The sequence below is a fragment of the Labrus bergylta genome, chromosome 5 (genome assembly GCF_963930695.1).
Source record: "Labrus bergylta chromosome 5, fLabBer1.1, whole genome shotgun sequence".
NCBI classification, from domain to species: Eukaryota; Metazoa; Chordata; class Actinopteri; order Labriformes; family Labridae; genus Labrus; species Labrus bergylta.
The window spans coordinates 29,819,972-29,832,082 of NC_089199.1; the positions used below are offsets into that span (position 1 = coordinate 29,819,972).

Consider the following 12,111-nt stretch of genomic DNA (forward strand, 5'->3'; position numbering starts at 1 on the left):
TTCAATTATAATGTCTGCAGCTCATGTTGTGGATCTTTCAGAATGGCTCTTACTGTGTAATGGATGTAAAAGAAAAAAATCACCCAAGTCATTTTCACTATAGGATGACGGCTCTGCCTTCACACTAACTCTTGTTGTCTTTACTCCTCTCTCTCTCTCTCTCTCTCTCTCTCTCTCTCTCTCTCTCTCTTTTTCTCACCAGTTGGAGGCTTTTTACTCCATCTTCACCACGGAGCAGCAGGACCACGTTAAGTCTGTGGAGTACCTGCGCAGCAACTTCAGGCCCATCCAGAGCTTGGACAACCGCCACGTCTTCAAGTCGGCAGTGAAAGACGCCTGGATGCCCGACCTGACTGACGGCAGCAGCGGGCCATACGGCACGGAGACGTCCAAAGGTAGGGACACCCGAGGCTTTAAGTTTTTATCCCATCACTTTGAAATCTGCTCATTGATCAAGGAACCAACGTCTGTACACAGATCGTCTTACACTTTGACATAACAAAAATGGCAAAAATAAACCAAGACTGATTTAGGTTATGGCCGTGCCCATTTTTTATACTAAAGTAAAGCAGTTCAGCGTTTTCAGCGTTAAGTGAAAGAATGCCCTCGGTGTCAGCTGATTCAATTGAAAATAGGGCATTGCTTGTCAATGTCACTTCTCCCTCAACGACCAATCAGAATCAACAAGAGGCAGGATTTCTGATATCAAGTTTGTAAGGAGAAACTAATCTGACTCGTCTCATTAAAGGCTTTATATGCGATTTTTCACACTTGAATATAATAGAAATCAAGTCTATCCTCTGAAAATAACTCTGTGAGTCATGACTGTCTACAATGGGTGTAACACCCGAGTCCCACTGTCTGTGATGTTTTCAGAGTTTTCAGAGTCCTATCTTCACTTTGTTTACATCGCCCGGACGGCCGGCTGACTCCTCCCCTCGTGTATAAAAGTTGTTTAATTGAGGGACTAGAGAAAAGAAGAATAACATACTGTACTCACTGCTTAACTGTGTTTCTAGATCACGCTCATTTCAGCTAAATTTACATGCAGTGTGAAGATACCAGCATAATAAAGATCGCTAGCATTAGCATGCTAACACAACAATGCAGCGCAAGTTGTTTTGGTTTCATGCTGGTGCTCAAGCGCGACATCTGCTGGATCAAAAAATCACATATAAAGCCTTTAAGGGTTTCATTTCCAGGTCTACAGCAGCAACTCACGCCAGGCCAGGACTCATTTATGTTTTCCTCTCATGTTTTAGTTTTAAAAATTCCTTGAACAAAACTAACCATAGAGAGCTATTTAAAACTAGCTACTGTTCCCTACAGAGGGAAGAGGAATAGCCGCAAGCCAACTTTCAGTAACCTTGCACCGGTCTGCTGATGAGACACAGGCCCTAAGGGCTCTTCAGACTACACACACGTTTCACAAGCTGCCTCAGAGTAATAGGAACACCATATACTGTACGTTAGAGGTAGACCACTATGACATCACCGGTTGATTTGTGGATTGCCATTCTTCACATGGCTGCACATACATACATGTACTGTAAATATATATACACTTAATAGGATCATAAGTAACTAAATGAAAATGACATGATTGATGGATGCTTTAATTGAGACCATAAACTCAACAACATGATTGCTGATGTAATAAGTCATGGAGCAGTAGGCTCATTTTCCCGTTAAACTTTTATACAATCAAACCAGATGATCGCCCTCTACTGGCCATTAAAAAGAATGCCCATTTAAGGCTTTAATGCATTTGCGTTGCCAATGAAACCACAGAGCGTTCATGAACATCCAGGGGCGTGTCCAGAGGGGTGGTATGGGCCCCCTTTAAAATCTCCTTGGCCACCCCAGGTGACATGCCAAAATCCTTTTTATCTAGTATTGGCTATTTGCCAAAAAACATTTTTAAGTTGTGACTTTGGACGTACATAAGGTTTTGAGTCCTTGAAGAATAAAGCTTAGAAGATGTGTTGCCATCATGTTGTGTTATTTAAAAGTCGATGTGATGAGTGCAGACAGGATGGGTTAATAAATGCTCTACTTTCAACTTCAGGCCATCCCTGCACAAGTTGGTGCCTTAGCTGGGCCACCCCAAGCCCAAAAAGTCTGGACACGCCCCTTTCAATTTCATATATATAAACTCTGCAGGAAACACAAGTACATTTTTGAAAATGAGACATAATCCTGAACATTTTTTAGTTCTTATCAATGAATCATTAAACGTATTTGTGATAATAATGAGCGCTGGATCTACAGAGACTCATTAAACTCATTTTTTCCTCCCTGAACTCTTCCCATATTCTCACGTTATTCCTGGATGGTGACTTATCTTAATATTAATAAATTAGGCATGTTCAGTGTTCCTCATATGCCCAGAGGGAAGTGATTGCCCTCTCTTTGTGTGTGTGTGTGTGTGTGTGTGGTCTAGGCTAGCGCTCTGTCATTTCACCAGCGAGCTGGGTAACCCCCCTAGCATAAGGCAGTGGGAGGCACACCAGCCGTCCTCCCACTCCTGCCTCATTACCACTCTCGCAACACCACACTTTGTGAGGGTGTGTACGTGTGTGTGTGTGTGAGCGTGTGTGTACTGTATGCATGCAAATGTGAGTGTGTGTGTGACCACGGTTTCTCTGGGTATTTGTAAGTGTTTGTGTGTGGCCTAGCATCTGTGCAGTGTCAACTGTCCTAGCAGGATTTGCCCCCCCTCCTTCATACACACTTCCATATGGTCAACAAGGAGAGCTGTACACACACACACACATCCACTGACACTGTATGTGTGTGTGTTTGTTGTCCTGGCACTGTGTGCTGCATGCTCGTGCAGTGTGTCCTTGAGCGCTGCGGTGGGACATGTTAGCTGTAAGCAGATCTATAAGGCTGCTGGAGGGAATGCAGAAGAAGAGTAAGATGAAGGACAGCTGGAGGAAAAACAGAAATCAGGAAGAAATACTGTTTCCCAAATGTTTTGATTATATCACCCCGTTCTCCTGAAGCAAATCAAAAGCCTAGTGTCAGTTTTATCTGTGTCCAGTAAAAGAGAAATGATTCAAATGATTAACACATTGACTGGAAGCAGTGGGAGAAATGTCAGTTTCATTCATCCATCACCTTCTGCTCCTAGTCAGCCACAGTCTCTCTCATGTAAATGGTAAATGGACTTGAGCTTGTATATTTCAGTGCTTTTACACCACAGGTCACATCTACAGTGAGTAGTGAGTAGTGAGATCATCAGAAGTAACTAATCTCATTCATACGCCGCCAACGAAGCAGCGTGAGCAAATTGGGGTTAAGTGTCTTGCCAAAGAACGCATCGGACATGTTGCTGCAGGATCTGGAGATCGAACCCTCGACCTTCCGATTGAGAGACGACGTCTCCCCCCCCCCCCCCCCCCCCATGTGCAGCCAATCAACTGTCAACTGGGGTAGTGTTGTTCTATGAGAAAAAAAATAGTGACTAGCTTAAAGTCTAACACAACAAAACAAAGAGCAAAGTTACTCTCTTTGCACTTTTTCTTACCTAAAGACTTTCGTTTACATTTCTGAGTAATGTTTTAACAGGATTTTATTTAATATGTGCAGATACAACTTTGACAACCACAGAGCAGAGAGAGCCCCCTGTCCTGTGACCCCTCCCTGACCCCAGGTTGTGAACCAGTGTTCTCTTGTATGGAAGGCATTAGTTGAATATGCTGTATTGAAAAAAGAATGTCTGACATAGTTAGGTCACTAGTTTTACCCTGTTTTCAAATTATTTGCAACAGAAGCCTTAACATATAGGCTGCAGGATGTATTGGCTTTACCTGTTTAGTGTATAATTCTGATCCTGGTCTACAGTGTGCAGAAATGTATTTGTTTAATTTTAGTATATTTCTAAAATAAATGATAGTTTAGTCAAAGTAAGGCTCAAGGTTTCAGTATTTAAAACTAAGCAGAACTGCTCATCTTGCAGTGAGAATAAGCTTTTGCCCTTTTTAAAAAGATGAGCAAAGATGATCTCTGACCCTTTGCAAGGCTACGACTTACTGACTGTGTGGTTACATCAGTGGAGCAGAAATAATAATGACTTTAAAAACAGATGTGTACAAAGTGCTTTGACAGACAAAGCAAAGGCATGAACAGTGGCAATTCTCGAGCCTGTTGGGGCCCGAGGCAAAAATCAACTGGGGGGGGGGGGGGGTCCCTCAAACCTGTGTTCCTCCCCCTTGTGGCTACAACTGTCCCGACGCTTACTCCTCTTCTTCTTTTTTGCTGTTTCTTTTTTCTCTCCTGTAGATGGATAATTCCTCTTAATTTTTCTTTGCTCACTTGAATTTTAAAAAATTGGTTTCCACGGCAATGATGCACGCAATGATCAGGGCGAGTACGTGCTGTCAGATGGGGCCAACTTTGGGAGGTTTCCTACTGTCGTTGCAAAATTTGCACATTTTGGGCCACTGCTTTGGTAAAAAGTTTGTGAGCCCTCAGGGGCCCCCAACTGGTCTGGGACCCCAAGCAGTTGCCTGCTGACAAGGCATGAGCTCAGGACAATAACAACAATCCACATTCACAGTCAGGCCGAACATAGAGTAGTGTACAAAAATATAAATGCAAATACAAGAATAACAAAGATACAACAGGCCGGTTTGGAAGGCAATACAATGAAATAAATCCAAAATATAAAACCTTTTATTGGCACATCTAACACTTTAACCTTGTAAAAGTTATTTTTTTGTAGAATAATATGTTGAAAAAAATTATCTCTTTGCATAATCCATCAGAGGATATACTGTATATGATAAGGGCCGTTGTGAAATTAACTGAAATAACCACGGAAGTGGTCGACTTACTCCACAAGTAGGGCTATTTGCATCCTGAAGTATTTTAAGTGCTGATGTTGAAGTAACAAGTTGATAAAGTCAGCTAAGTGGAATAAATAAATAATACATCAACATGAATTATGTAGGTCGTGTTGCACTGCCTCTTATGGAGCCGAACTTCACACAGAGAAGCAGCACGAGTTATGTTTATTGATCTCAGACGACACGTCATGTGACATCACTAATAATGAACACTTAACATATGTATGCTTGCACTTAAATTAATGGCACATTACATTTATATTGCTGATGAGAAGCGATGCATCAATGCAGCATGACGCATTGTGTTCTTCTGAGCACGCTCATAAAGCCTCTTGGATGTCCTCTTCAGCCTGTGCTCGTATACAATCATGCGCCGTGGTTATAGAAACTGATTGATCCTTTTGTATTGTGTTCTGTGTAATGGGATCACTCAGACTCAACATATGGAGATATGGCTTATTGGCATATTTTGCACATCCTATTTAGTTCAGTTCTGTTTCTCAGTGTAACATCATCCTCACCAAGGATCACAGCACCTTTTTTTCTCTTTTCCTCTACAGCCTTGTATAGTGCAGCTTTGTTCACCACATTGAAACATACCATAGTGCTCGCGCCCCATGTATGAAGGCTTTAGTCCTTCAAGCGGGTAGTCCAGGTTTGAATCTGACCTGTGTCTCCATTCACTGCATGTCGTTCCCCACTCTCCTTGATTTACGACTCTATCCACTTTCTCTATAACAAAGGCAGAAAAAGCCTAAAAATCAAATCTTGTAAAGCGACATTACCTTACTTTAGGACACTAATATTACACATACAGATTTGGCAACAGAAAACATTTGAGCTCTAAAAAATCTCTGGTCCAGCTGAGGAGACTTCCTGGGGTGAGCTAAAGCTGCCAAAATACTTGTTATTCCTTCCTTATAGCAGATTTGTAATTCCTCACATTATTTATTTATACATGTTTGATTTGGGTATCTAGTATTGCCTAGGTTTTAATTCCTACCCACTAAAACATGAAGTGACACTGAGTTGCAGTCTAAATGTACTTGTTGGTCCACTCTCTGCACACTTCTCTGTGCTTAGTTTGTTTTTTTGGTCAAGGTTAAGATGTCCAGGAGCAGCGATGATGTCACTGTGTTATATGTACTGTAGAAGGGCACCGGTAAGCGTTTTACAAAAAGATACGAGCACTGAATCAAGTAGTTTAAACGATGCAAGAGCCTGTAAGTGCCACTTAATTTACTGTACTTCAAGCCTTCGAGTGGCTAGTTGCTGTTGTTAAAAAAAAAAAATGACACGGCGTTGCAGATGAGATGGAGAGTGGATAAATATAAATTTAGCTTTTTAGCAGCATTGAAATATTTTGAACCTGAGGACATGTTAAAAATGGATGAACTTGAAAACGGACACAAATATGCAACAGTGCAAAGTAGGTTTTGCCACTAGTCCTTTTATGCCATTGGTGCACATTCACGGCCTATATCCAACTGTGGCTGACTTCTCAACTCATTCCCTCCCAGTTCAAAAACCCTTTAGACGGACCCACAATCTAGGCCTGCTCATCGATCAATTGCGGTCAACACGCTGCGGGGCCAAAATGTCTTTTCCTCCTCCAAATGGCTTCTCAGAGAGTTATGAGAGAGCGAGATGGAGAGAGATGTCCTCCGTGGGTTTTCCCTGTGTCAGACACTTCCCCCTATCCATGTTCTGTTCTGTGTGATTGGGCCCTGGTCTCCATCACTCACTGCCATCCTCTCCTACCCCCTATATATTTGTGTTTGTGTGTGAGTGTGTGTGTGTGTGTGTGACGGTCGCTTATCTTTGATGAAAGCTGTAAGAGGGTCTCTTCATCACCCTGCCAGACACATGGGGCTACAAAAGCCTTTCAGCGGTGTTACACAGGGAGTACCAGTTGCAACAGTTTCGCAATTGAAGTGAAGCCCGCAGGAAGACACACACATGCATATAATAAAACCTACCTCAGTCAAGAAGCTTGATCAAAGGATCGCTCAAGACTGAGTAAAAACACGATGTGACTCTAACCAACGCCTTGTTAGCTAATGACCAGCAAAGTTAGTAGCCAGTCCAGTTGGTTGTTAGCCTCAAGCAGCATTAGAAGCTGTAATGACATGATTAGTCAGTTGATGGCTGCTTATATAAGCTTTAGAATCCAGTAGCTAATTCAGTGGATTTTTTTAACCTCAGCATATTGCTTGGCAGCCTGGGAAGCTAAAATGCAATCGAGTCAATTGCTGATCAAGTCCAATTGCTAAACTTGGCAGGCTACTAACCAGCGACCAGCCTGGAAAGTAGCACATTAGTTCATTGCTAATCTCAGTGTGCTAGTTATCAGCCTCAGAAGACAATGTTCCAGCTAGAGAGTAGCCGTTAAAGTTGTTTGCTAGCCTTAGCATGCTAAGTAACAACTTTGGAAGGAAATGTCAAGCCAAGAAAATGAAGCCTTTTCAATGATTGCTGGCCTCGGCCTTCTGCTGTACTGGTCTTTGTCCAGGCTAGCAAGAAGAGTGCAATCTGGCAACCCAATGGACTTGCCTGAGATGAATGAATTGCCAGCTCCGTTTGAATGATTGGTCGGCTTCTTTGTCCAACACTGGCCCCCACTTGGTTATTATTGGCCAGATCAGAAGCATTTCAATGGATTCTTCAGTGAGCTTAAACAATGGATGGGATCCAGGCACTTAGACGTTGAGTTTTAATCACTAGGGTTTTTAATCCTGATGAAAGAGATCATGGTGCCCCCTTGTGTAGGCTACTGCTATGACTTATTTAAGGTATTTTTTTTAAATTAAATCTACATTATGAACGTCCTCACTCAACAGTTATAGAGGTATTAATATTCTAACTTGTGATATCCACGAACACACACACACACACACACACACACACACACACACACACACACACACACACACACACACACACACAGGGCACGGCTGACTGGGTCCAGGTTGATATAATCTGTTAAAAAACCATTGTCCCAGTATAGAGGTCATTCTCTGCTTGACTTCCAAATGATATCTGTGTGTGCGTGTGTGTGTTCCAGTTTGTGAATGCGTGTGGTTTTGTGTGTGTGTGTGTGTGTGTGTGACCAATGGCTTTAGTAATGCTAAACCACATGGGGTGCGACTGCAGGTTATGAATAGAAAAACTCCACTGCAGCTCTTTATGAGCAGGCTAATCAATTTGGTTCCACCAGGCAAGTGAGCCTTATTCTCAATCAAGCCATGTTCATCATTGAATTACCCTATGCATTTGCATAATATGATACAATGCGTGTAATAATCATTATGTGCATTGTTTGATAGGAAGACACTTCTCTCTCCAGTCCAAGGGGGGGGGGGGGGGGGCGCCGCTTAACATTCAGAAACAGTACAAATATTCTGAAACACAAACAAGCCACCTCTATTTGATCTTCAAACATGTCACTTCATCGTTCATCTCAACCCAAGCTTTTCAACTGGTTGTGAGGCCAACTAGGTTTCATCGATACATTTGGGGAATATTTGAGTATAAGACAAATTCATGGTGAGTCTAAAACCAAAGAAGATGTATATGTTTGGTTATTATTGCCATATTCAGGTTTATTGTGTTTTCTGATTGGCTGCATGGTGCACGTGTTTTCTGATTGGCTGTAGAGTGCACTTGTTTTCTGATTGGCTGCGAGGTGCACATGTTTTCTGATTGGCTGCATGGTGCACGTGTTTTCTGATTGGCTGTAGAGTGCACTTGTTTTCTGATTGGCTGCGAGGTGCACATGTTTTCTGATTGGCTGCAGGGTGCACGTGTTTTCTGATTGGCTGCGAGGTGCACATGTTTTCTGATTGCTGCAGAGTCAACTTTTTTCTGATTGGCTACGGGATGCACATTTTTTCTGATTGGCTGCAAGGTGCACATGTTTTCTGATTGGCTGCAGAGTCAACTTTTTTCTGATTGCTACGGGATGCAAATTTTTTCTGATTGATTGGCTGCGGGGTGCACATGTTTTCAGATTGGCTGCGGGGTGCACATGTTTTCTGATTGGCTGCAGAATGCACATTTTTTCTGATTGATTGGCTGCAGGGTACACATGTTTTCTGATTGGCTGCGGGGTGCACATGTTTTCTGATTGGTTGCAGGGTGCACACTTACAGTTCACCGTGTAGTTTTTAGTGAAGTCTTGCACAACCTCTACTTGACCTTTAATTCTCAACATTGAACAACTTTTATTTCTGGAGTAAATGCGAGTATTGCAATAATTCTCAGATATAAAATGAAGCACTACACTGGCAGCAATCTTCACTCATTACAAGTAATTAAGGCTGTTCATTTTTAGCTTTTTATATGTAGTAATAAGATGTTTTATGGACTTATCAGATGCCTTAAATTTCATGTAGTGAGATGTTATTTTACTCAAAATGTTATAAATACACTTGGTAAGATTTGAGTGTAGCTTCACATACTGCCATGATGCTCTACTACCGTGTTGTAGCGCTGTTGACTGATGGCATCTCGTATAGGAGCATTGTGGTTTGGGAGTATTTTGATCTTCAAAAGGGAGATAAAGCTCCATGTAGGCTGTGTCACATTAAACTGGTGTACAACCACTCCACCAGTGCAATGCAGAACCAGCAGGTTTTTAGTACTGCTAACGTTAGGTGAACCATTTTGACGTTGTTTACACGCAAATGCTGATATACTGGATAATTTGTTGTGCTCTATTTTGAGTGTTTTCTTAACTCTGGACCAGTTGACTCTGAATGAAATTTGTGTGTAATGCAAAGTGTAACTAGTCTCAAGGAACATGATTCATTTATATATATAGCATGAAGGAAGGCAGTGACAAAGCATCCGAAATTGATGACTGGGGAAAATAATGAATAATAATTGACTGTAAGGTATTTAATGAATACATAACATTAACAACCCACCAGTCTGCTTTGTTCAGCCTTTTTTTTAACTAATTTGCATGTTTTACTTTGAAGGCCTGCTGAAGACTGTTTGCCATCATAGGAGCAAGGATGAATTTCCTGGATCAAGTCCAAAATGAAACGATAAATTATTCAAAGTGTATGAATAAACAGTATTTATGTTGGAAAATTGGAGCAGCAGAGGGGATTCATGAAACTGTTGTCATACTGATGGTCATAGTCGGTCTAAATGTATGACACTCAATGTAGACAGATTGCACTGTGAAAAAAAAACAGTGACTTAAAAGTGGAGCAGATGAAGAAGGAAGCCATATTTGACGTGAACAGGGGAAACGAGAAAAGGCCTGTGTGTTATTTAAACCTCTTTCGGATAAAGTCTCCAGACAATATTTGAGAATTTACAGTAATATTTATGAAATATTTACAACAAGATGTGAAATTAAAAAAGTATGTCCAAACAGAACGGAGCATCTCACAGGTCAAACAGAGACACCTAGTGGTCAGAAACAGGCAGTGCAGGACTGGTCCTGTCAGACTGGAGAGGGGTTTTGTGTTCTGGATTGTGTATTGTTGAATTTTAAAAAATAATAAATACAATGTTTGCCTTCATATCTCCCACTGGCAGATATTTGGAGGCAGAGTAGGTTGGTTGCATTTAGCCTGAAGGCGACTTTTTATGAACTGGTGTTATTGGACCCTTTAGACAAAACCTGTGTGCGTGTGCGTAGATGATTCATGAGTGTGTGTGTGTGTGTGTGTGTGTGTGTGTGTGTGTGTGTGGATCACTCTGCGTCTCACAGCCATATTAATAACGCATCATGAATACAGCTCACGCTCTCAGAGCACTCCGTCTCCGTGTCTGTGTGTTTGAAAGATAAGCTGAACCATGTATCCTGTCATTAAATAATCTCTCTTTGTCGTCTCTCCCTCCCTTTTAATTCTCATTCCTTGCTCTGTTCTCCCTTCCCATCCTTCCCATCCATCCTTTCATCCTCTCCTCCCTTTATTTGCATCCCGTCTTAAACTGAATATCCTGTCAATCCTCACACTGTGATTCTTTTCTCCCTCCTCGTTCCACCTTTACTTCTTTCCTTCCTGTCTTCTTTTCCTCGCTGCTATAATTTTCCTCCTCCATCTTTCTTTTTGATTTCCTCTTTCCTGCTTTTCCTCTCGTTCTTCCTTCTCTCCATTTCGTCCATCCTCTTCCAAATTCAATCCCACATCATTTCCTCGTCCTTTCCTCTCCCTTTTTACGCTCCTTCTCTCCTGATTGGTTCATCTAACTGTCCCTCTTCATCGTCTTCCTCTGATTCCTTACATTCTTTAATTCAACATTTTTAACTTACTACTTTCTTTGATTTCATGCTTTTGTATTTGCACCTGACGACCTCCTTTCCTTATATTTCCGTATTCCTTCTTTACATCTCATCTTAATTTTCTTTTCTTGCCCCTCCATACTCCTTCCTGTTTCTCTCATTCCTTCTTTTCTGTGATTTACATCCCATAATCTTTGCTCCTCTTCCTCCCCCCTTGCCTATTTTTACTTTAAATGTTTCCTTCCTGTTTTCTATCTCTGTTTCTTCCCTTCTTTGTACCCTTCATCCTTCCTTTTCCCTAATGTTTTCCTCTTTTGTCACTTTCCCAGTTTGCAGCAGCGCTCCCATCAACATGAAGGTGCAGCATGTGAACAGCAGCGCTCTGGTGGTGCGCTGGGATCGCCCGGAGGTCACCTACCACCCGCCCATCCTCTTCTTCCTGGTGTCCTACAGCTGGACGGCCCACGACGACAGCTACGAGGAGACGTACCTCACCCCCGCCACGCACAGACTGGTGAGTCTGGGAGGGACGGGGAGCCTGTAGTGAAGGGGGGTTAGCCTCATACTGGGTGACGGCAACAACTGCTCAACAAAACACACAACATAATATCACATGATAAGAAGACCCAAAGAAGAGGGTTGGATGGAGATTTGAGGACGCATTAGAGCGTTTCATTTTTTTAGAATTTGTAAGATTTCCTTTTTGTTTCATAACTCAGCAGTCAAAGTGCAGACTTCATTTGAACTTAGTGACCTTTTCCTTACAATACTTTAAAGGAAGAACATCCAAGTCTTGCTCTTTGTACATCCAATCACACACCCTGAACTCCTCCTCCTGGCGTCTGTGCAGTAAAAGAGCCTCACACTTCCTAGATGGAAAAAATCATTGGCAGTAATTTAATTTAATTATATTTCGCAAATCAAATAAGAGGGTAAAAACATATTTGCAGACACATATGCATACATATAAAATATACATCAGTGTATATTAAAAGCTTTTGAACATAAAGGCTT

At 41.9% G+C, this 12,111-nt stretch overlaps 1 protein-coding gene across 1 annotated transcript in view; it reads left to right on the forward strand.

Moving 5' to 3' along the window:
- Positions 1-12,111, forward strand: part of ptprga (protein tyrosine phosphatase receptor type Ga) — a 415,165-nt gene that overhangs the window by 345,700 nt on the left and 57,354 nt on the right. Inside the window, exons 8-9 of the mRNA XM_065955381.1 lie at positions 203-395; positions 11,427-11,611. Of these exons, the coding sequence (XP_065811453.1) occupies positions 203-395; positions 11,427-11,611 (378 nt within the window). The remainder of the gene's footprint in view (positions 1-202; positions 396-11,426; positions 11,612-12,111) is intronic.